Raw genomic sequence first — 26,707 nt, 5'->3', positions numbered from 1 at the left:
ATTCTTCTTGCTTTTAGTCATTTTCCAGATGTCATTTTGCAGCTACCACCATCTTGGATTGGGATAAGCAGCAACTCCCTTTCTTCTTGAATATTGACATTTTCCTCATGCTGCTTTCAATCAGAAAAAGTGGCATTCTTATATTCTAAACCTGTCATCTTTTCACCTTTTCAACCCCTTTCAGTCACCTTCTGCTTGGGCAAACAAACCAGCCAATCGAGCCCCAAAGCATTACCCTCCCAGCCAGCTTTGTCAGAATAGCCCTGGGCAGAATGAGATCACCTGCGCCCTGCTCCACAGTCTGGAACGCTAGCTTGAAGGCTTCAAAGAATCTGCAGTTGTATACAATGTGCAGTCTTGCCTCTCAACTTTCCTGGTCGCTTTGATGCCTGGGATCACAAATGCCTTCTCTTGTACTTTTTTTTAACTAGGCTGGGCTCCCAAGAACTCCTAGGACTGCAACCGGGCATTGAGGAGGGCAGCAAGAAGGTATGCGGGGGATTAGTGACTTCAGTGGGTATTGGCCTCATCGATGATCTATGGCGTGAAATCTGAAGCACACCATCAACTCCTTTGATGCGCTGTCGGCGGGAGGGGCCACCAAACCAGAAAGGGTGAGCCTCTTATTCAGGTAGCGTCTATTCCCAGGCCAAGGTGGTTTGTTATTACGCTGGACTAAATTGATTCAACCAGTCTCTCTGACAGAATACTTAATTGCTTTTTGCCCATGAAAGTCTTCCTGGTATTTCTAAAACAAAAGAAAAGTTGTATTGGTGGCCAGGAATGGAAATCGAGATAAAAAGCTCTGTAAGCGAATGAGTTTTAAGAAGATTACACTGGTGATGATGTATAGCTGGACAGTCTGGGTCCCATCACAATATCTGGCCTTATTAAGTATGTGATTGAACTGCTAGATACCTGTTAAATGTGGCATTAAGTTGCCATTGCAAATTCTGTCCAAAAGTGTGATTGGTTTTCTTGATCAGGTTTTTGAACAAGATTGTTTTCCTTCCACTCTTGTGACTTTCAATGGCCTTCAGTTTGTTTTCAGAGAAATGGAAAAGCTTCTTTTAGATGGGGGAATTGAGCATGAGAAATCTGCTTTGATTCAACCTGAAATTATGGCATGGTGTTAAAAGAAATGATAGAGAGGGCTGTTTTGGGGAGGTTATGGTGGCAAAGAGAAGTAAAGTCAGGAAATACAGACAAAAGTCTCATACACCCAAAGGTGTCACTCCCTTTGAATGGTTTCATAAAAGGGAGGCAAATACTTTGATTTGTTCCTCCTTGGTCAAAGCACAGTGGTCAATTAGGATGGCGGACGGACTTGCGTCCGTCTGCCACCCCCGAGGTGGAGGGACCGACCGCAGGGGCAGCGGCGGTCCCTCCGTAGCAATTAGGATGTGACCGCCACCCTGGCGGTCACATCCTGGATATTTTACGTTGCGGCGGGTGCTGCTTTGAGCAGCACCCGCCGCAATGTAAAATATGCATGTTTAACTTTGGCATGCACAACTTGGCAGGCACCACGTGGTGCCTACCACCTTGTGCATGAAAAAGCAGGGGGTACCCTAGGTACCCCCCATGGGCACCCCCACCCCCCAACACCCTGGGGGCCCGCAACGGGCCCCCAAACACAAAAGACCACATGCTTTTCCACGGCGGAAAAGCCGCCGTGGAGAAGCATGTTTTCGCCTGCATCCTAATATGGCTGGCGGTGTCTTGCAGACACCGCCACCATATCTGCGTGCATACACCGCGGATTGGCGGCGGACAGACTTGCCATTCTCCTCTGATCCCACCGCCATCCTAATGTGGCGATGGGTGTTTCCAATGTCCGCGGCGGTTAATTCGTATCCTCCAGGCCGGCGGTGGCTTCTGCCAGCCCGGAGGATGCAGACTCACCGCCATCCTAGTCGGCCCCTAAGTTAGTGACTAGTATGAGTGTTGGGAATGATATGAAAGAGTGAAAAGTATTGGAGCAGAAGATGATGATTGAGAGGAAGGTGAATTTTGATGCCCGCCTAGCTGCAAAAAACTTTAGTACAGGTTGGTGACAGGGTGATGTTGTGAAGATAACAAATTCATGGAACGGAAATGCACGGAAATGCACAATCACAATTTTTTGTCTTCTATGAAGGATATTATAGTAATTAGGGATGCAGTCAGAATAGAGGATCATAGAATCTGGAATCTGAGTAGGATAACAAAAGGTGCTTTAAGTGACGGATCCTAGAAGTCATAAAAGTGTGAATAGAGAGGTTAATCAGTTCAATGTGTGCAAGGAATTCAGACGAAGTGAGAGGTGTTGCAAGAAACAGGTTTATCTGAAAGAATATGTGTAACCTTATGTAAATGGTTCACTTCATGAATACTATGTCTTGTCTTATATTCAGCTGATACTCAGTTGAATCAGTCTTTTAATATTGTAAGTGTTCCTATCACATTTAAAGATAAGATGTAAATAATCATGAAGCCCTTTGTTATGTACTTGGTTAAAATTTGTTAAATATTTTTTTGTTTTGTTCAAGCAAGATGTGTGATATCTTCCAATTGTGGAATGTTAGTATTCACTGTATTCTTATTGTGTTGTGAGTAGAAAGTGGGGAAGTTGGTATTTGAAACGATACAGAGAGCTAGAGGAAAAAGCTCTACGATGTGGCGGCCGAGTTGTACAACCTATATCTTGAGTAAAAGGACTTCAATTCAACCAATGTTGACTCCCACTTTCTAGCACTGGTCATCTTTTGTACATCCTTATCTTAAAAAAGATTTGTGGAGAGGATGGTGCACTGTTAAGGTTGAACCCTTTGGAACTTATTGACTTTGCCTCTGAGGGCCAAGGCTCCAAGCCTGGCTTTGCAGGTTATTTAAAGTATACCTTTTTGCACTATCCCTGTAGTAAAAGCTTAGATTGATATCAAATTCAATAAAAAATTCTTTAAAATCAATTAAAAAATCAATTTAGAAATAAACAACCAATTCATAAATGGTTCTATTTTTAGGTCGAGCCTGAGTCAGAGCGCATGCGCTGCTCTGCGAGACTTGTAGTTGAGTATGGAAGAGAAGCCGTGCCCACTCTCCACCCATATTTTTCATTGGCTTGTGTCATTGTCCTTCGTATACGCTGGCTTGTGAGTCATTATTAGGGTTGTTAGTCCCTACTTCGTACCGCCTTCTCTGCATTTGTAGCCTCCCATGGCGAGTGTTACTTTTACTTCGGATGCAACAAGGTATGGCTTATTCAATCTGTAAGCACTCTTTTCTTCAATGGGTTTCTCCTATTGCAGGCGACGTGCTTTCCTCGCCATGCCCGTTTTCACTTTAAAGCAGCCCCGGACAATGGCGGCCACTTCTTTGAAGTGAAATAGTTCTCGCATTTACAAAAGTTTGAGATATTGCCATTGTAAATGATAATAGCTTAAACTCTCGTAAATGTGAGATGTATTGCATTACAAATGCTTGTTATGTGTTCCTGTTGGGGACTACTTGTTTATACCTGTTTAAAATTGGTTCTTGGGCGTCACTCATCATGTTTTAGCAGGGTGCCCCTCATCTTTTTTTGCACATGCATAAAAGGTTCAGGTGGCCATGCTTCATATTTACCTGGAGAAGTGTGGCTCAGGGGGAGGCTGCAGACCCGGAAGCTGAGATCGGCCCTGGACCAGGGTTCAATTCCCCGCCTCGGCGGGTCTTGGGCTCAAAAATTCCACGGACTCGATAATTCTCGCTCCGGTGCCTTCTCGACTCACGGGTTTCACACTCTGCGACTCTGGGCAATAGCTTGCTTAATCTCCACAACGGCCCCTCGCGGCGGGATGCCTGGCTTTCATCTTGTGGATACCCTGCCGGGGTTATCTCACAGGGGAATACCAGGACGGGTTCTCTAAGCAAGCGCTGGGAAACCCACTGCGGGTAGCTGTGCGCTATATAAGCTCAAATACATTTACATTTACATTTACCTTGGCGCCTAATTTTATGATTTTATTTTTAAAGCCATGCACACACCTTCATCCAAAAACAATTACGTACATAAAAAGTACACATGCGCTGCGCTTTATATTTAGCACAGCGCCTACTTTTGTATTTTTTTTTACTTTTTACAGATTACACCATTAATGCAAAACAGAGCATGCAGGGTACATCTCACCAGGATGCACCAAATTACGCGTGAGTCCAGAAGAGATGCAGGGGTTGCTCTAACCCATGGCAGAACATCAAATATTATACTTGCGCAACTGCCTGCCACTCCAGCCTCCTATAGTTCCTCCCTTATCTAATAGTGAATGTAAACTGGCATTTCGATCGGCTCACCTTGCTCCAAGTTTTGAAAGTAGTTTCAGTCTAAACGAAAGTCGCTGCCGTCGGATCATATTCTTGTGAAGGACTTTCAGTGGGATGAAAAAACTGGGGGGGTCTCACGGACAAACGTGGCCGATGCAATTAAGGGCATGGGCTAAAACACTTAAGAATCCACCTATTTAACACAACAAGTAACCTTACACCTACAACAAGCCAGGACTTTAGTCAATGGTTGTAAAGTACGTAAGATAAATAAGCAACAACTATTACTCCGTTGTATGTAATATTGAAAATGCTTCTGTTCTTGCTAGCGAGGTTGTGATGTAAGGCAGAGCTGCCAACCTTCACAGCTGAGAAAGCAGGTTTGAGCCTTATGTCGGCTCACATCCGATGGTTCAAAACATGAATATGGTCTTTTGTTATGTAACTGGTGCTCATGTTTGCGAAAAATTAGTCTCTTTGAAGCTACATCAAAAGCAGTGACAGATGGTACTATCACAGTTAGGCTCACAAACCGTTCACAGGACAAGGAAGAGCTCGACAGCGCAGCGAAATCGGGCACTGCGAGGCCACTGACAATTAATGCTACTTTTTAACCACTTTGATGCGTGTGATAAGGTCAGCTCGTCATGGGCGTTACCTGCGCTGTGCGCGTGACGAGTTGACCTTGTCACGTAACGCGGGATTTTTCAAATCTCAGCGCTCAGAGGGATTTTTTAGTTTTTTTGCCTTGCACACTGGTAATGCATAATGGCTGCCCGGGTGCCTCGCCTCAACTCCACCCTCCCCTCGCACACCCGCCCCCTTCAGCACTCGTGTATGACAGGCAGCACAAGACCGATTGTAGTTCCAAAGCTTTTTCTTCCCCTTTACTCTAGTAGGTAGAAATGTTACTGTCTCGTTGAGTGACTTTAATTAATAACTGCTGCTGGCTGGCTAGCTTCCAGTTCAGAGGGTGGCAAAGTGACCTCCCGTCTATACTCTGCCATGCACTTAAAAAAACAGTAACATAATTGGCTTCCAAATACCAGGTCAGCGTCCTGTTCTTAACCCCTTCCATGCGGGGCGTATTTTCCGCCTGTGCTGACTCCGCCTTGCGCGGGCGGAGTCATGACGGAACGGTTCCGTCATCAGCACAGCTCAGCCGATGCTGATGACGGAACCGTTCTGTCATCAGCACGGAAGGGGTTAAACGCAGCCTGACTCACTCAGAATCATGACGAAATCTGGGGCCATATGTATAAACACATTTTCCCATAGACACAGAATGGGTAAAATCCTTTGATACATCTGGCCCCTGATGTCTTAAACCTTGCTGCTGGATTTTACTTTGCAGAGTGCTGTTGCATTAGGCGCACTGTGGTGTTTGTTGAGAGTAGGCTTTTATTAGAAGCCTGGTGGAGGTGGTTAACGTTGCCTTTGTGAACCCCCCGCCCCTCCTCCATGATTCTTTCCTAGTTGTGGCGGGGGGAGCGGGGAGCCTTGGCAGTGACTTGCTTGTCTCACCGCTCTCCATGTAGAGGCTTTAATGTGGACATGGCATGCAGAACCGGACTTCCAGGAGCCTCCCTGCTGTTCAAGCTTTTACTTTTCTGCTACATTTCAACCAACCCACCCCCTTCCGGGGAAGACACTAAGACGGCAGGAGTAGAAACATTCACTAGCAGCTTGTTTTGTCAGTCATTAAGTCAAGGAAGTCCACAGTCACTCAAAGGCTTTAAGGGGCAATTCCAGCAACCATGAAATACTCGGAAAACTACAAATCCATTAAAGCCGTTTTCAGAAATATTTTATTAATCATAAATGGTTTCTTTTGCTCTGCTTGTGCCAACTTCCTTTGTTCTGCTGTTAGCACTTGAAAAAAGAGAGCAGCAAAGGGTCCAAAATCTGGTCAGAATGTCTACTACTGGAAATGCACGCCTGAGGGCGCTGTAAAGTCACATGCACCGTTTCTGAAACATTTGTTGCTGTGGGGCAGTTTATTCCTGTTTGAAACGTTCTCCACCGGTAACACCAATGTCAAGCCGTTTGCTTGCCATGGAAGCACCTTCATATGCACACAGTGGGTGCTGCTTGTTGACCAAGTGCTGGAAGAGGGAGCAGGTATGTCTGGATAAAGAGTGCACTAGAAAACTGTACTTTCTCAATAGATGAGTGTGCAGATGACTTGATATTTATATTGGAGGGAAAAGGGTTGGGGTGTAGTAGAAACCATCAGCCAGATTCATCATCGGCATGTTTTGCGAGTCTGTAATAGCGAATAATAAGGAATCGCTATTACAGACTCGAAAAACGGGATTCATGTAGGAATCGCTAAATAAATTGCGATTCCTACACATTCCTTATTTGCGATTAGCAAATTGCTAATCGCAAATAAGGAATAACTCCCCATTCATTCCTATGGGCCTGAAGGCCCATAGGAATGAATGGGAAGACATATCAATGTGCGAATCGCTATTAGCGATTCGCATTTTGATTTTGCGAATTCAAGGGTGCAGGCGTGTCCAAAGGACACCCTGTTGCACCCCTGAAATGTAAATGTAGCCTGATGTTGCGCACACACATGTCCAAAGGACATGTGTGTGTGTAACATACCACTTAGAAAAATGCACTTTAGTGCATTTTTCTAAGTTTTCGCTATTTACCACGAAGTTACACTTCGCGGTAAATAGCGGCCAGAAATAGCGAATTCAAAAATAATAAATGGATAATGAATTGCATTTAAGGAATCTCTAATAGAGATTCCTTAAATGTAATTCCTCGCAAATATGTGATTTCGCAATTAGCGATTTTTGCATTTGGGATGATGAATCCCAAATGCAAAAATTGCGCTCGCAAAGAGCCAGATTCGCAGAATCCGGCCCTTTGCGAGCCGATTTTTCTTTCATGAATCTAGCTGCATGTTTTGTGGTAGTTAGATGGGAGGCAGCATAGATCAGATATTCTTTTATGGAGGCTGGCATGGCACTGGCAGGGCAGTGCATTTCTGTAAGTAGTAGTGTACTTGTGGGCTCTACCAGGGACCAGGTGTATTAGTTTGGTTAATAGCACAGGAGAACCGCAAGATCGCCCACGTCTTTTTACCTACTGACAGCAGTGTACGTAAAGATAAAAAGCAATTTTCTGTAGTTTGCCTTTAATGCCTCTGCAGTTTTTAGGGGGGAAGGACTAACCATTGCTTCTTGCATGTGTGAGAGAATTGTGTTTGCGTGTTGGTTAAGAGGGTGCACAATATCTTTTATGTTATTCATGTACTCAGAAGTCCATATGTAATGTAACTGGTTCTACTGTTAAGTGCTCTGACACCTTGGGGTAAAGTTCGCACTATATAAAAACACATTAGTAAAAATCCCTGGGAGGCCCCACCCGGTCGTCTTCGTCTCTGCTGTACACTGTATTTTCATTTACTGTTCCCTGGTTATATTTCCTTCACTCTGTCTGTCTCCTTAACAAACCAGCATTTGCAATGCAATAGGTCTCGCATTTCTGCAAGATTTAGCTGTTGGCATTGTAAATGACTATCACCCAGATTCATGAAGAACACATTTTGCGATTTCTTAATAGCAAAATTTACCGATTCGCTATTAAGGAATAGCAAAATGCTATTCATCAATAAATCACTCAAGAAATAGCGATTTCTAATTATTCCTTAATTGCAACTCGCAAATTGCGAGTCGCAATTAAGGAATATCTCCCCATTCATTCATATGGGCCTAGAGGCCCATAGGATTGAATGGGAAGACACTCGCAAATTGCTAATCGCAAATAGCGATTTTCAAAATGAAATTGCGATTTCAAGGGTGCCCGGGTGTCCAAAGGACACCCTGTAGCACCCCTGAAATGTGAATTTACACTGATGTTGTGCACACACATGTCCAAAGGACATGTGTGTGTGTAACATGCAACTCAGAAAAATGCATTTAAACGCATTTTTCTAAGTTTTCGCTATTTACCACGAGGTTTGACTTCGTGGTAAATAGCGGTCCTAAATTGCGAATTCGCAATTTTTAAATGTTCCATGAATAGCATTTAAGGATTCTCTAATAGAGATTCCTTAAATGCTAATCCTCGCAAATTTGCGAATTCTTTATTAGCGATTTTTGCATTTGGGATGATGAATCCCAAATGCAAAAATTGCACTCGCAAAGGGCCAGATTCTCAGAATCTGGCCCTTTTGCGAGCGCATTTCGCTTGATGAATCTGGCTGTATGCCTTTTATTTATGTGTTGGTTTTCAAAACAGATAAAAAAGACTGTTGTTTAGAATTGCAATAGCTTAAACTCTCGCAAATGCGAGACCTATTGCATTGCAAATGCTTGTTACCTCTTGCATTTCACGAACCACCGCCTTGTTTGATGCATTTATTTTTATTTACAAGGAAGTTCTTACTTTTACTTGCGGATGCATGCTCCACTGGCATTCACTTAAAATGATGTGGAAATATAAACTGATTAATTTTGGTAAAATACATCGAATATTTATGGCTGTGAAACTGGACATTTGCAGCTTCATTTAGCAAGGTTAGGTACATTGTTTCTGTGTCCAATGTTTGCAAGACGAGCACAGCACTGACATTCACAATATATGGACTCACCTCTCTATCTTCTGAACATTGTAGCTCATTTGACAATGTTTCAGTGTGATTTTCTTCTTCATCTTGGATAAGTACTGAAATTATTAAAACAACAGAGAGTTAAAGAAAGCCACAAAGTGTGTGTATGTGATTATGATACTTCTTGACAATGGTGAGCAAAGAGTTAAGCCTGGAATATCATAAACAATAATGTGGCAATTTTTAGCTTCTTATAGATGTATGCTAGGTTGAGACCCTAAAAGATGCTCAGCTTCTAGGGCATCTTCCATGGTGAAACAAGATTCATTCAACTACTGCATTCTGACTACATATTGAAAGATATTGGACCACCCAAAGCCCTGCCTCCTCCTCTTCCCAAATTTCCCTTTCCTTCCTTCCTCCATGTATAGCCCACCTCCCCATCCATTGGAGTTGAGCAAATGTGTGAATAACCTTCCTGATTCTGCACTCAAGACTCTTCAGTCTTTAGGTGTCTGCTTCAGACCTAATCTCTTCACTGCATTTCCCACTGAAGATAGACTTTGTGGAAAACTATACACCTCACTATCAAAGAACCTTGTCTTTAGCAAACAATTACAAGGCACGCTGGTATATTAATGCTCCTAGTTGATGAGTCCATATGTGCAAATCTCTGACAGAATCATTACCTACCTGAGTAAACTGCAAGATACTCTGGCACAGTTGGCTTCTAAGACAAGGATTGGTCAATGTTCTTCTCCTTATCCTTCTCCTAATTTAACCCTTTCTGCTAGCCTCAATTTTAACTGTTACTTTATACTTACAAAGATCCTGCAGTGGCCGCAAACATGTACACTGAGCTGTACATTAGAAAGTCATAAGGTACAATCTGTGTGCTTTCTCACTTATGTTTGAGGGTTAGATACTTGTTTATACACTTACTGTCACAAAATATTTGATTTTAATCATATATAAGAATGTGCCTGCCATAGGCTACGATAACGTACTCAGGATTTTGCAAAATGCAATTTGATATGAAAATTGAAATATCCATATTGTCGGGACTTAAGCTAGTAAACAGCATGTTTTTGTTGTTACTTAAACTAATATTGTTTGTTCTTTTTTCACTAACTGAGTATGCTTGACTTGCCCATCATTGTGTTGGTGCTCATATTATATTCTTCTTTTAAATCTGTCAATATCTCTAGAGGTATGATTACAAACCACTGAAAAACATTCTTTTTTCTACACTAGGTGATTTTTTAAGTATCCAGAGCCTTAATCAGTTTAACTTCTTTCACTTTCACTTAAATATCCTTAACCTCTGGAAAAATACAGAAAAATAGGATGCCTTGTCATTTCACTTGTTTTAGGTCTCGGCTAGAGAAGGCTGCACTTGCGCAGTCTCGCTGGCGAGATTTTATGTTTTCCAGTAGTGGGGCTTAAACCTGCCCCTCTTCTCCATTGGCTGGCTTCCTAAACGGAGGCCAGCCATTGGAGAAGAGGGGCATCTGTCCATTTAAGCCCCATCTTTTTCGGATTGAGGGGCGTGTTTTTTTTTAGGTTATTTCTCTCCTCTTCCCATTGGCTGAAATTTTACATTCCAGCCAACGGGAAGAGGAGAGAAAGAAAAACACGCCCCCCAGTCGGAAAATGACAGCGCGTTTCTCCGAGGCATTTCTGCTTGACCTCGGAGAAACATGGTGGTGTGCATGGCGTGGTCTGCTTTCGCATTTATAATGTATGTATGCGCTAAGAGGTATGACATACTAGCTGCTCGCCTCGCATGTAACGTCTAGTCATCGCTTGTTGGAAGCATCTTGTAATAGAATATACCAGAGAACATCTGAAAAACATTAAGGCCAGGTCTGACAATAAACAGCCATGACAATGCGGGGATTACCCCGCAATGCCATTACAACGCAAGGATTACAACCAAAGTCGTTACAACGACTTTCGCTGGAGGGCGCTGTTGGATAGGGAATAGTTTAATTTTCTATCCAACACCTTCCCTACTCTCAACGTGGGCTGGAGTTGGAATAGAAAATTAAAGTATTCCACTTTCCAGCGCCCTCTAGCAAAAGTCGTTGTAAAGACTTTCGTTGTAATCCCTGCGTTTTAATGGAATGCGGGGTCAAAGCCCGCGCTGTAATGCCATACAACCGGTCTGACGGAGTCAGCACACCCCGTAGCTTCAGAGGACATTTTGTTTTTGTCCATTTTTTTTCCGCTGAGGTTCTTTGTCGCAGCTGCACCTGCAACCCCCCTCGTTCTCTGCCAGAGGCCACGGGCAGGGCCTAGCGAGGCCTATGGAGGCCGGTCCTAAGGCCCGATCATGTTTCGCCTCTAATTTGGGGGTCCCCTGCCCTCCCCCTGCAGCCAGTCTTCCCGCCGTTACCTGGTGCCTGCTGGGCCGGGATGCGGCGGCTGCCGTGGTTGCTCCGGATGTGTCTGGTTTATATGGTGGTTACTGAGCCCCAACCCAGCCCCAGCAAGGACATATTAGGTCACCAGCAAGACTCTGCTGACTCAGGCTGACAACGAACTACTCATGTTGGAAGCAGACCGTGAGGAAGCGCGGCCCAGCTAACACAAGAAAATGGAGCGCAGCGAAAGGAAAGACGCCGATAGCTGGAGCAATCATGGAGCATGAGAGCAGTATTGAGAAGCCTCCAGCAGGACATGAGGATCATCGGGCCCAGCAGAGCAAGATGAGTAAGCTGCAAGGGAGACCAAGAAGCCAGAACCCGATGACATAGTTGGGTATGCCGGTAGTGTCAGCAGGCTCCTAGAGCCACAAACAACTACATGTAAGCCCGGTGGCCTGGAGAGCTAGGGGGCCACCCGGCGGGTACCACAGCAATGGCTCTGGAGACAGGTCGTGGCCACAGGCAAGTGGCAGGATTTGTTTTTACCCAATTGTGAATGTAGTGGTTCAAGGAGGGTGGAGGGTGGTAGAAGGATCTTAAAAAGGTGAAATACATCCCCCTTATGAGCTCTCGTATCCCCCTTATGAGCCCTCCTTAGCCTCCTGTCCTTTGGCCTTGCTGCTTGTGCCCTGGGAGGACTCTACACCACGCTTTATGTTACCTGGCCATGTTTGGTGGTTGGGTGTTATTTTGATGGGTAGAATTATGCCCCTCTAGCGCATTGTCCAACCTAATCTGTGATGCTCCCTCCTCGTTATTACCACAGCAACATGTATGTTAGTTGTTATGTCAGCAGTGTTTTGTAAAGTGCTCGTTGACCGGATAGGTTTCTTGGCGCTGGATCTAGGAAAACCCAGAGAGATGGATAGTTCAATTGCAAGCCTGACAGAACAACCAGTTTTTGAGCAGCTTTCTCAATTTATGTAGGTCAGTAGTAGACCTATGTATGTATGACTTGCTTGTTTCAATAAACAGAATTTAAACAAAGGAAAAAGGTGAAATACACACTTACAGTGAAGGAAAAATCTCAGGGAGAAGAAGGCACAATAAAACAGTCATGGGGGTAGGTGATGGCGGCACAAAAACACTACTTATAAAAAGAATATGCCATTAATCCTGTGCTTATGGATATAATTGCCTGAGGGTATCCACTCCTTCTATCCAGCCGCAACAGGAGAAGGAACAAGCCTCAAACCAAGTCAGAAGACTGGAGAGGCAAGTCCAAGGTTGGAGAATTACCATAGCTGAATGAATTTTTTGTTTACCTAGCTGGAGCCACCTTCAATAAACTCAGCTGAAAGCCTTATCAGTAGTATCTGGCTACTTACCATTTATGACACTCACAAACAAGAAAGTAAAAATGGACAATAGAATCTTGTTCACGTTGTACTGGTAATTACAATAAAAAAGACCACCCTCGTGGACAGTCACAACTACCATGCAAAGCCTCCAATCATGGACTTCCAAAGTGAAGTGCTCAGAGCAAGAAATGTGAAAGGTGCACAGAGAGTGGAAATTACTTTTAAAGTGCCATGAGTGCAGGTACAGTAAGAGTGACAACATACATAATACAGAGTCAACTGGGAGATATAAAAACCTGTGGGTTGTGACGAGCCACAGCAAGGCTGAGCCCTTCTAATATGTGGGCCTTGGAAAAAATAGAACTAGGTTTGGCACTGATGCTGGAGGATGCAGATCCTCTTGCCCACACTACTAATTCCCTGTTTTCTCAGTGGGGAGTTAACAGGGGCAGAATTTGTGATATTGTGAGGCATCTTCTTGTAAGATAACGGGGAATATACAGTGTTTCACATAAATGGGAATAACAGCCAGACCTGAGAATACATGGTCCAATTCTACGTGTTTTCTTCTTTGTGAAAACAATGGGCCTTAATATGCAGCTATTTACAAGCTGCTTTGAAAAGATGATAAATATTTGAGGGCTTTGGCATTTGCAAAGGGGGTCGAAAGTAGCCGGAGGCCAGATTTTTATTCTTCAGCTGGGGGGGGGGGGGGTCTTCTGTTCCCCCATGCTGAAGGATGTGTGAGCCAGGAACAGCAGCTAACAGCAGTTCTCACCGATCCTCCGCAGATGCCTCAAGGTCCAGTATCTCCGTGCCCAGAAATATCAGGCTCTCAGGCACACGTAGAAACAAAGAATGGCCTTGAGGGGCCACCCATGAAGTGTAGCAGAGGACACAAAGAAGTTAACGAAATCCTTGAACATCTATAGCCCAAGGGGCACTTCAAAGCTAGCACTCCAATGAAAAAAATGCAAGACTCCTTGAAAGTGATACATGGCAAAGAACTATCTGTTGTACGGTCAGAAGATGGTCATAAGCAAAACCACCACAGAATTCCCCTAATAGCACCCTACAAACTGATTGCTGTACTTAAATTGAATAACCCCTAAATACATTGGGAATAAACCTGTTAAAAGAATACTGCTGTAAGATGAGTACATCCTTGTTCCAGGCCCCCAAGGAGATCTCAGAGAAAGCCCAAAGGTAGGGGTGTACGTGTACCACAGAGAAAGTCCAGAAAAAAGGCTGCACTCAGGAACAAAAGGCAGTGCTATACCCTATACAGCATATCAGAGGAGTGCAGTGCACAGAACGCCAGGAGAATGTGTGTATGAGACCCAAAGGGCACCTTAAGTTGCGAGACATGTTAGAGTGGCTCTTAGGACCTCCGGATTTAGTCAATGACCCCTCAAAGAATGAAGGTCCTGTGAAAATAGGAGTACAAGCCCTGATGCTTATAATGATAGTTCACAACAAAACAATCAAAAATTAAACAACAAGCTGAAATATGGATGACAACAAAGAGGCTTCTTCACCAAAACAAAGCAAGAGAGGGGCGGCAGATTTGGATGGTAGTATGAGTAGTAAAAGGGCAGGGTTTGGCACAGTTAGGCTACACATGTGCTTAGGTATAACCTTATTACCTATGTTATATTTGGCAAATAAAATAAATAGCAATGTACCTTGGCCTCACAGCTTTGTCAGTTGATGAATTCAGAGGAAAGGAGGGTGCATTCAGTACAGGCAAGTAAGACAAATATCGAGAAATGGAAACAAGTGAGAAGGAGAGAAGTAAACAAAGACAGATACATCAAGTGAAAGAAAGACAGATAATCAGTGACAGCCAGGAGAGAGAGAGAGAGAGAAATACACTGCAAAGAGAGACAGTACCCCAGTAACCTTGGTTATATTCTAGATGAATGCAGGACCTGCCTCCTGGCCATACCTTGTACTCTCCTGATATTATTCAAGACCATAGCATCGCATTGTCACAATCTACCTCCTACATGTTCTACATTTGTTCTAGGGATTCTTACATTCTTACATTTTCTAATACCTCTATTCAACAAACCTGAATGTTCCATTCTCCTATGTATCTTTTAATGAGTGCCTTTCAAAGCTACATGATTTCACCTCTTCCTCAAGCTCCATGACCAGCTTTACACATCACAGAATTGATCTGTCTTTCTAATGGATACTCATCGATGTCACATTGCACAAATAAGACTGCTGTGCTTTCAACACCATAGACATTATATGTACCATGACCTCATGTGCTAAAGGAAAACAATATGTATATGCCAGAGGAGCAGACTTCCAGAATATAAATATAAATCAGTGCCAATCTAACATTGAGGAATAAAGGCTGACAGTAATGCACTTCTGGAAGTTGCACAAGAGTAAGGTAGGTATCCTAATCCCAGAAAACTATCATAGAAATTGGTGACAAAGTAAACTGGGTGAGAAAGAAACAGCATGGAGAGTGTAATATTGCCTATTGCGATACATCAGTTGTGGCGATACCATCACTGTTGCTATGGCCGAGGGGTGTGCCTCCACTCTCCCATTGGTGGGTGTGGTTTTTGGCTTGGCCCAAGCCACATGGGCGTAGTTATAATGGTCACTGCTGTGGGGTGTGTCTTCAGAACAGGAAACTGCACAGCAGCAGAAACCTGCGTGTGGCCTCATTTTGTTCAGCTAGCAAGGCCTCTGCAAAACCTTAGACTGCATAAGCAACACATAATTCCGGGTGAGTAGCCCAGGCCCTCCTGGACCACGCTACTACACCACATTGGCGATGAGGGTGGTTTGAACTGATCTCCATGTCCTGCGGTGGCTGAACACTGCCTGCACATGTTAGTGGTGCTGGTGCTGCGGTGCCAACCATGCCCGCTAGCCCCGGGCGCTCTCGGGGGGAAGCAGAAGACTCCGACATCATGCCGTGCCTTCTATCAGGCCCCACACATCAGGAAACTGAGCGGGAAGCCCCTCCAGCGAAGTGCACACAAAAACAGGAAAAGAATGAAGATCCTCCACACCCTGGCATACGGTGGTGCCGGTGGAAACGTCAGTAGAAAGACACAAAAGAAGGCACAGACATCTACCCGTAAGTGACAAATAAAGGATCAAATAGCAAGTAAAATACAAAGAGAAGTAAGAAAAGGGGTTTTAAAGGAAAATAAGGAATATTCATATCAGGAGTAAAGAGAGACATGCTACTCCATCTGGGTGGAAGAAAAATTTACAAAATATCCAACTCAATCGTTGAACCCGCACCAACGACGCACCTCATCCTCAGAGCAGCCCTAAGAGCTCACTTTGAACCCATGGCCAATCAGGACTATGAGAGGTTTATATTCAGACAGGCGAGGCAGCAACCAGAAGAAAATTTAGATGTGTTTCATGCACAACTGAGAGAGTTAGCAAGCATGTCTGGCTTCCAAGATGAGACAGAAGAGATAAGGGGCACATAATTTATGGGTGTGCCTCAGCTAAACTGAGTCCGGAAAACTGATATTCGACATCCTCACTCTTGGCAGCACCAAAGAACTATCAAGAGATCATGCTGCGCACATGGAAGCTGCTCTCCAGAAGCCTATCAAGACGGAACCAATCAACGCAATCACCCAAGCTACCCCTTTGAAATTGGATAGGAGGAGGAGTAATCTGAGAAGATGGTCATGTGGATACTGTGGGGGATCCACTCATCGGCCCTCAGAGTGTCCGATGAAGAGTAAAAAGTGCACTGGGTGCGGAAAATTAAACCAGTTCATGAAGGTATGCCGCTCCAGCAAAGGACAAACCCCGGGTTCAACCATCAACAATATCCGGGAGGGACAGGAAAGAAGCAGTGACATGAACAATGAGGACACTGAAGAACATACTGTCTTCTGCATTCTTACCATCGGCACTGCATCTCAAACCTCGAGATGTCTACTCCAGTGCCAAATACTGGTGGGCGAACACCCCTCCACTGCGGTAGTAGACATCGGGGTGAAAATTAACATCATGTCCTCGGAAGCATATGAGGAGATGTGCTCGCAACCGCCTTTAGTCCCGATCAAGATAAACGTTTTTGCCGAACAGCAGGAGCAACCCCTCGTCACGCGAGGCCAATTCAAGACCACCTTCACGTATGCACATCAATCCATCGAGTCTCAAGTATATGTGACGGAAGAAGGTCCCGGCATGCTCCTGGGAAGCCGAGCAGTGGAGCCCCTCGGAATTTTCACGTTCATCTTCAGAATACATCAGAAAGCAAAAAACCACATCCTCGATGAATTCCCCCAGGTGTTTGGTGGCATCGGTGCCTCCAAAGAAAACCAATACACCTGCACATTGGCTCGTTTGTACCACTAGTTGCCCTCTGACACCGGAGCATCACATTTCACCTCAGGCTTCTGATCGAAAAGGAGCTGAATAAGTTGGAAGCTGCTAGTATCATCGAGAAGGTGAAGGGGCCCACCCTCTGGGTGTCGCCCATTGTCGTTGCATGAAAGCCCAAACAACCCGGAGAGGTGAGAATCTGCGTAGACATGCGCTTACCGAATGCTGCGATTAAGAGTGAACAGCACCACACTCCAACAATTGATGATCACATTGCCCAACTCAGTGGAGCTGGTTGGTTCTCCATGCTAGATCTACGCTCAGGCTACGACCAGTTAGTTCTTGATAAGGAGTCAAGGTACATAACAAAATTGTCAACACATGTGGGACTAAGGCATAATTGGCAGATGCATTTTGGAGTGTTGAGTATCCAAATAAAATCCAAGAGCTCCTCACAGGTCTCTCAGGAGTGGTCAAAGTCAGTGATTACATTCTGATCGATGCGAAGTCAATAGCAGAACCCAACCACAGACTACGACAAGTACTTCAACGAATCCAGGACTCGGGTCTCACCCTTCACTGCAACAAATGTGAATTCCTCCAGCGAATACTACAATTCTTTGGATACATAGGCTCCTCAGAGGGGGTTGCCCCTGATCCAGAGAAAGGGAAAGACATCAAAGAATCCCCAGCACCCAACACCAGGACGAGATGCGCAATTTCCTCAGCATGGGCAACTACTGTGGCCATTTCATAAAGGACCTCACCTCGTTGACGCTACCATTGCGAGAACTAACCAAGGCATCTGTTCCATGGTTATGGGGTCCTGAGCAGGAAGCCCACTTCCAAGCTACCAAAGATGCCCTCTCATCCTCTACCATGCTGAGGTATTTAGATTATAGAACAACAAACAAGGGCTTTGACTCATCTACAGTAAAGCAGAGTCCAATACTAGAATAAACAAAAAGGGTGCCAATACTGTGACTGATTTTGCAAACAAAGGCCAACTCAATTGGGGTCCAAACTAACAAAGAATCAATTGCTAGTCGACTATTGAGACAAATCAAATGTATTTATTTCAATATAAAATATTTTTTGAATAAACAACCAGAAATAACAAAATACTTTTTTTGTATATATATATAACGACAGACAAAAGTTGAAGGAAATAAATTACGAAGTAGGACAAACAATCCGTGCCGTGAACACAAATTCCACAAATCTTTCAGACATCAGTCATTCCACATTCACACTCACATTCCTTCCAAAACATGACGAACACTGTGCATGTGGGATAAGACAAACAAGGGAGTGAAAGAAGGTCAAAAAGCAGAGTCAGAAGCAATTCAGAAAAAATTCAGAAAAAACGACTCAAAACTGTTATTCAAGATACTTAATATCAAGACAGTTATATGACAGGAAAAATATATACAATTCTTTCTAACCAAAGACCTAACAAAAAAAGGTACACAAGGTCGACACGTTTCGAATCGGACCCGTTGTCCGATTCTCATCAGGACCAGAGAATCTGTGTGTATTCAAAGTTATGTCAGTGTCACGGACAGGGTTCTGCATGTAGTCTTTGATATATCGGACGTTAGTCCAAGTAGAGCTGCGTTGTGCGCGGGTAGTCAGGGGGCCATCACAGAGGGATGCTTTCTGTATGAAGGCTGTGAGGTGAGAGGTTGTATTCCACTTCGGATGAGTGTGACTAGGGCGGCAGGTCAGCAAATGGCAGCCGCTGGCTTCTTTCAATTCCTCACGCAGCGTGGACCGGGGAGCATCTCAGTATTCATGCACGCCGATGAACATGAACATCGGCGTGCATGAATACTGAGATGCTCCCCGGTCCACGCTGCGTGAGGAATTGAAAGAAGCCAGCGGCTGCCATTTGCTGACCTGCCGCCCTAGTCACACTCATCCGAAGTGGAATACAACCTCTCACCTCACAGCCTTCATACAGAAAGCATCCCTCTGTGATGGCCCCCTGACTACCCGCGCACAACGCAGCTCTACTTGGACTAACGTCCGATATATCAAAGACTACATGCAGAACCCTGTCCGTGACACTGACATAACTTTGAATACACACAGATTCTCTGGTCCTGATGAGAATCGGACAAAGGGTCCGATTCGAAACGCGTCGGCCTTGTGTACCTTTTTTTGTTAGATCTTTGGTTAGAAAGAATTGTATATATTTTTCCTGTCATATAACTGTCTTGATATTAAGTATCTTGAATAACAGTTTTGAGTCGTTTTTTCTGAATTTTTTCTGAATTGCTTCTGACTCTGCTTTTTGACCTTCTTTCACTCCCTTGTTTGTCTTATCCCACATGCACAGTGTTCGCCATGTTTTGGAAGGAATGTGAGTGTGAATGTGGAATGACTGATGTCTGAAAGATTTGTGGAATTTGTGTTCACGGCACGGATTGTTTGTCCTACTTCGTAATTTATTTCCTTCAACTTTTGTCTGTCGTTATATATATATATACAAAAAAAAGTATTTTGTTATTTCTGGTTGTTTATTCAAAAAATATTTTATATTGAAATAAATACATTTGATTTGTCTCAATAGTCGACTAGCAATTGATCCTTTGTTAGTTTGGACCCCAATTGAGTTGGCCTTTGTTTGCAAAATCAGTCACAGTAGAGGTATTTAGATTAGACATGGGCGGTAAACTTGGCTCCATTCGCGGAGTTTGCAGGGTTTCTACACTCTGCAGAGTGCAGAAAACCCGAGCGGCAGGAATACCAGCACAAACTGCAGTTCACACTGCACTCCGCCACTCGCGGAACTTCGTGTAGTTTTTTTGTAACTTCGCGGAGTTCACCTTAGCAAAACTCCGCAAACTACGCCCAGGCCTAATTTCGATCCGCAATAAAACACCTTAATTGTAGTTGACACTGTTCCTCGGGGATTGAGAGCAGTCCTGATGCAGTGGTCAAATGCGGAGGAGGAATAAGTACCGGTGGCCTTTGCGAACCAGTCACTGGCGAGCACAGAGCAGAAGTATTCTCAAATCAAGAAGAAGGCCAAAGCGATACACTGGGGGTGCCACCACTTCCATCTGTATGTGTGTGGAAAACCATTCCTGGTTCAAGGGGATGGCACCAAAGCCACCCCCCAGAATAGAAGAGCGGATGATCCAACTGTTGGAGTACAATTGCCAGGTCGAAACCCACCCTGGAGCAAACAACCCAGCAGATTATTTGTCCCAGCATCCTCACACAGCCATATCCAGTGAAAACGATGATGCAGAGGAGACCGAAGAATATGTACGCTATGTAGTGGACTGGTCTCGGCCGATACCACTTTCACTTGAAGACTTTAGAAGCAGTAAAGACTAATAAGTGACATAAGTTAAAAAGCCGGTGGGCTCTCCTCACCCCAGAAGCATGGCGTGTGCTAGAAACATTGTATCACGTGCAGCAGGAATCAAGTGCAGATCCTAATGGGTGCCTGTTTTGGGGACATTGCCTTGTCATTTCTGCCTCACTAGCTGATTGGGTGATTCAGCTAGCCCATGCTGGTCATTAGGGCATGGTGAAGAACCATGGGCACCTCTGAACCAAGTTTTGGTTTTCCCTAATGGATGAGAAAGTAGAGAAAGCAGTATGATCCTGTTCCTAAAGTCAGGCAACTGTGGAATCAAATCCTCCAGCACCCACACTGGCAGAGAAAGGTCCCAGTGGCACATGGATATGTGCCAGTATGGATTTTGGGAGTCTCCCCGATGGGAGGCACACTCTGGTAGTGATCCATGACTACTCCAAGTATTCATAGGTAGAGGTATTGTCTTCCCTTAGTGCCTCTGAAGTCATACTAGAGCTGGAAAAGATCATGGCTAACCAGGGGCTAATCAAAGAATTTAGGGGCAACAATGACAGGAGATCTCGTCCTATCTCACCTCTCTAGGTATCATGCACAAAGAGATTACCCCCAGGTGGCCGCAACCCAACATAGAGGTTGGATGCTTCATGAGGACTTTGAATAAGGTCATTTGGATTGCAACTGCAAGCAGTGAGTCCCCTGAACAGGCCATTTACTCATTCTTGAGGGACTATAGACAGACTCCCCACTCTACTACTGGTCGAGTCCCTGGACATCTCTCCATGGGAAGAGTCACTGCAGACTCCATCCCTCATCACCCAAAATGGGTTCCTGGTGCCATGAATGATCAAGTAGTGTATGACTGGAGGAAGTGGTCTAATGAGAAAGTCAGCTGTCATTGCTGTGCCAAGAATTCGAATCTGGAGATTGATGATTTGATGCTAGTGCAAGATCGACACCCAGGCAGCAAGTTTTGGCTGCCACTTGAGAGGGATCCCTGGTACATCACTTCAAAACGTGGCACCCAAGTCTCTGTCTGTCGGAGCCAGTTCCAACTTAGATCCCAGGGATTAGAGACACTGATCAGCTCCCGACAGTACCCGAACATGCCGTTGGTCCCGCAACCTGCTTCCTGCAAAACCACTAGTCTTCCTGTCTTCCGGGGATTTCTTAACACGGCGGCGGGAGTCAGGAAAGGAACTCTCGATGCAAACAGCTCCTGCTGTATCATCCGACCGCATTCACCATACGGGGTTGAGGCTGGCTAGGGAAGCGCAGGTACCACGTATAAATCAAAAGTCCTTACTTGAGCGAGCACTGAAGTATCACAGGTTGTGGCACAAAGAGTGTCTTTACAACTGCAACAGCCATTGAATAGGACAGGCACTGGCCATAAGCACTTGTAAAATGATATTACATGCTGACGATTGTATGATTTATAATTTCATTACACATGTTTTTTTTTTTAAAGGTTCATGAATTGCTAATTATAATTGCATATGAATTATTTACCAACTGTTTTGAAAATGAGTGCATGGTTAAACTATAACTAAACAGTAGTCTATTTTCCCGTGCTGCCCATGAACTGAGATTATATCAAGTTCATGGAAGTATGTCTTGTATGTTTATTATCATTCCAGGCCATTGAGGTTTGAAAATGAAGAACTTCCAAATGTAGGAAGTGACTTTGACAAAGATCTTTCAGGTTGAAACACGTCAGTCAATAAACTAATTTTCTTAGTAAAATTTTCTTTGCGCTGCGACATAAGGACTTTTGGATATATATACAGGAATCCATTGATCACGCTGGAGCATTCAACTCTCGTACTCAGCTTTCAGGAACGGACACGGACCACAATATCAGGATGCCGATTATTTTATTAGTGCTGTCGCCATAACGTTTCGGCTCCAAAGAGCCTTGATCACATGACAACGTGAGGTTGTGGACCACCTAATTTTAAAGTGCAAATGCAAAGAGTAATGAGAGTCACATGGCATAGACATAGAAAACAGATTGCCTCGTAGTTACAATTCAGGAGTAACATGTTTGAAACATAATGGACTACAATGAATGTATAATAGTTAAATACAGATATCATCCAAGTACTGTCACATGAAAGTGCAAATTAGTTCTATTTATATGTGCACAATATTGCTATAATAGTACAAAGGATAGTGCAACATATCGCAAACTGACAGGGGAACTGCCAAATCACAATGCATAAATAAAATACACTGTGGCAATAATATATATGAACAGGGTTCAGAAGAACTCATGTCCTATATGTTACATGGGTGGGTAAAGAAGTCATAGTTAAAAGTATATATACTACGACTAAAATAGAGTTTATCAATGGCAATCCACTGTAATGATACTCATTGGCCCCATCCTATATTTCAGCAGTCATGAAAATCATGTTTCAATGTGAACAAATCCTAACGCTAAGCAGATATCATATATATCTAGCACATGTAAAATCACAGGATGAATCCCCATTTGAAGCAATGAACTGTTGGTGATTTACATTAGCCAATGACCCATATAGCTGTGCCAATTACCCATAAAGAGTGTGAATATAAAGTGCTAAAGTGAATTTTAAAATCAACATATGTCAAAATCATAGATAGGCCGATCCCAATTCTATCTAGTATGCATTTGCCTGACTGATCATAGCCCAAACCTAGTCAAAATGACCACGATCCAATCAGTACAGTACCATCTTATTTACATAATCAAATGCATAAGAGGCTGGCTATAGCTTCATAAGTACTAAAGAATCAAAGCTAGTGATGTAGTATAAGCACAATGACAGCGGGGAGGAGATGTCCAATAAGTTATGTAGAATGGCATGATTAGAGGGGAAACAGGGGAGTAAAGAATCAACTAATCAGGTAAACTAATGGACTTGTCAGATGTACTGGACAAAGTCCAATAGGTCTAAACTGCGTCTGGGGGTCATTCTCAGTATGGGATATATGTAATAAAACATGTCCAATATAAAACAATAAATAATTATCAAAAATAGTAAAAACTATTTAAAAATAATCCCTACTGTAAAAAAGTGTTGATATACGGACAATAACACCACAGATAAAATATCGGGTGCTAGTATAGACAAGTATGAAGATCCTCCGTAAGGTTAAGACCCCCTGGTTGTTTAGTCTGCTGGCACTAACTGCATCTATGACATAGTACTTGAGCCCTTTGTTGTTACTATGGTGGTGTTCTTTAAAGTGCCTTGCTACCGGGTACGTATTGTCTTCATTGACAATAGCTCTCAGGTGTTGTAGGATACGCTTGTGAACTGCGTACTTTGTACTCCCTACATATCTGAGGGAACATGGGCATTCTAGGATGTAGACAGCAAATTCTGTCTTTCAGGTCAGTACTTTATTGATTTTGTGTTCTTTGTTGCTGAACCCATCCTTGAAAGTCTTCTTGTTAATCCGATGGGTGCATGATTTGCAAGTATTGCACTTAAAAAAGAACACTGTTGGTTTGCAGCCAAGATGTTTTTTTGAGTACTTCGGGGCTCGTGTCCACCAGTCTGTCCCTCACAGAGGGTGCTCGACTGAATGTAATGGACACTTTTTTGGGGAATGTATTGCAAATGACAGGATCCTTGAGAATAGTAGACCAATTATTGTTAATGATCTTTCGTAGCTCCTTATGTTGTTTATGTAACCAACTATAATCCTGAAGGGATTAGTTGGTTTCTCACCCTGTGTATTAGTCATAACTGTGTCAGATACAGGCTGGGTAGTTGTCTCAACTGAGGTGTCATATTTGCTCAGTAATTGTTGTCGGCTGACAAGCATGGATTTAGATCTGGCTTTTTCAATGACTTTACTCGAGTGCCCCCTTTCCAGGAACCTAGATCTACTGGCTACCTGAGTCTGGTGTAAGTCACTATCATTACTACACAGCCTTCTCAGGCGAAGAATTTCGCTGTATGGTATGCTCATAATCAAATGGGCTGGATGTGCACTGCCAGCATGGAGGATAGCATTGCCAGCGGTTGCCTTCCTAAATAACCTGGTCTCAAGTTGGTTACCACTGGCATATACTTCTGTATACAAAAAGGAAACCATGGTTCAACTGAGTTTAGCGGTGAATTTGAGATTGTATTCATTCACATTAAATTGTGCCACAAAATCCATTGCTTCTTCCTGACTACCTTGCCACACAACAAATAAGTCATCAATAAATCAGTACCATGCTACCACTCTGGATTCAATGACTTCACCAAAGTCCCTTTTGAGGACAGTTCCTCCCAAGCGCCCATACGCAAACAAGCATAACTTGGGGAGAAACTGACCCCCATTGCTACTCCTTGCCGTTGCCTATACTGTAGATTGTTATACATGAACACATTATGTTCTTGGCAGAATTCGAGCATTTGTATCAACATCAAGTTGTGGTCTTTAAAAAGTACACTTCTTCATGACAGGTAGAAATTCACAGCAGCTATTCCATCAGAGTGCTTAATACTGGTATACAGCCCTGTTACATCCAGTGCAATCATCCAATAGTTTTCTTGCCATCTAATACTTTGCAGTTTGAATAAAAAGTCCCCAGTATCCTGAATATAAGAATCCAAGGATCTGACATAGCTCTGCAAAAAGTAGTCAATATATACCGAGGTATTTTCAAGTAACTCCCCTCTAGCAGATATTATTGGCTACCGGGGGGATTTTCCAGGTCTTTATGAACCTTCAGTATAAAGTAAATAAGGGATGTTACTGGTTTATCCGTTTTCAGAAATCTGTATTCCGCTTCTGACAAAAGTTTTTTGCTCTTCCATTTTGTCAGTTTCTGATGAAATTCAGACTGCATCGTTTTAATTTGGGCCATATTCATTCTTTCATAGTATTGCCTGTCGTTTAACTGATTGTAAGCTTCCTTGTCATAATTACTTTGGGTCAGCAATACTACATTTCCCCCTTTGTCCCTCGGTCGTATTACAATGTTCTTCTCTTTGCACAATCTGATTACAAGGGACTCATAGTCATTGGTTGTACTGTCATATCTGCTTTTGCTCCTGCAGATTTTGTTTTGTAATTCTTTGAGTTGACTGATGATATTTTCCTGAAAGACATCAATTAGATCTCGAGGCATGATGGGGCTGAATGTCGAAGATGGCTTGAAGGATGTTAGTGGCGCTTTAGTATTTGATGCCAAGGTCCCTTCAACTATTGCGCTGCCATCCACTGTTCTAAAGGTGCCAGAATCTGCCACTTCTGTTTCCCATAGTTCAATATCTCATCAGATAAAATCGTTTCATTATCGTTAATACTGAGATTGGTTGTACTGATATGTGGGTCAATGGTATTCATATATATATATATATATATTACCTACTGGCTATCGCCAGTAGGTATATATAGTTAGAATTTTTTCCCTATGGGACTTTTGAAAATTCTATGTCTAATAACTTTGGCGTTTGTGGACGGAATCGGCTGAAATTTTCAGGAAAATGGCACATTTTGTTTCTGAGCAGCCCCTGAAAATTTGGTGGGGTTTCGTCAAGGGGGGGCTGAGAAAAACGGGGGGTCCCAAAACGCGTTTTTTGCATTGAGTTTTCCATAGGGCGGTTGGACTCACTTTTAGCTCGAACGGCTGAATGGATTTGCACGAAACTTGGCAAAATTGTAGGGACTGTTAGCCCGATGTGCCTTTGCTAGGTCTCAATATATGTGCTCCAGTAGTTTTTGAGAAATTAACGTTCAAACCAAGATATATATCTGTAACAGCGCTCTGGGCAGCGATCCGGTCCGCTTACTTTTCGCTTATCGGAACTTTGCGCGCAGAAAGCTGATTGGCTCTCCGGTGTCTGTCAACATTCTAAACAGTCCGGAGCGGACGCCATCTTGTCTCTCGGTAGGATCGAGAGAGAAGAAGAGGTGGAAAACGAAGGGGGAATTTAATGAAAGGGGGCAAGGTATCCCCCTCTTGACCCCCTAGGAATGTTGTTGGGGTTATTAAAGGGTCCCGTGGGGAAAAAAAAAAAAAATGATTTTTCACAGTAGAAGCGCGGCCGCGAACTGGTAGCGAAACGGGAATTCGCCATTTTGTGCTTCGTAAATTAAATTACTAGTTATAAGTGGGTGCGGGAGACGTATCCTAATCCCCTATGTTTCCTGAGGGTGGCTGAGGAGGCTGATATATGTTGATACATCTCTTCCAGCGGCTGTGCGTGAGCTTTTTTTTTTTTTTTTGCTGCGTGACAGTCCGGAGCGGCCGCCATCTTGTCTCTCGGTAGGATCGAGAGAGAAGAAAAGGTGAAAAACTAAGGGGGAATTTAATGAAAGGGGGCAAGGTATCCCCCTCTTGACCCCCTAGGAATGTTGTTGGGGTTATTAAAGGGTCCCGTGGGGAAAAAAAAAAAAAATGATTTTTCACGGTAGAAGCGCTTCACGGGCCGCGAACTGGGCCGCAAACTGGTAGCGAAACGGGAATTCG

General features: G+C 43.7%; 1 protein-coding gene across 1 annotated transcript in view; it reads right to left on the bottom strand.

Moving 5' to 3' along the window:
* RAPGEF5 (Rap guanine nucleotide exchange factor 5) overlaps window positions 1-26,707 on the bottom strand; it is a 997,318-nt gene that overhangs the window by 393,407 nt on the left and 577,204 nt on the right. Inside the window, exon 8 of the mRNA XM_086941717.1 lies at window positions 8,897-8,970. Within this exon, the coding sequence (XP_086797843.1) occupies window positions 8,897-8,970 (74 nt within the window). The remainder of the gene's footprint in view (window positions 1-8,896; window positions 8,971-26,707) is intronic.

This window comes from Lissotriton vulgaris, chromosome 10 (assembly GCF_964263255.1).
Source record: "Lissotriton vulgaris chromosome 10, aLisVul1.2, whole genome shotgun sequence".
Classification (NCBI taxonomy): Eukaryota; Metazoa; Chordata; class Amphibia; order Caudata; family Salamandridae; genus Lissotriton; species Lissotriton vulgaris.
This window is presented reverse-complemented; position numbering and strand designations above follow the sequence as displayed.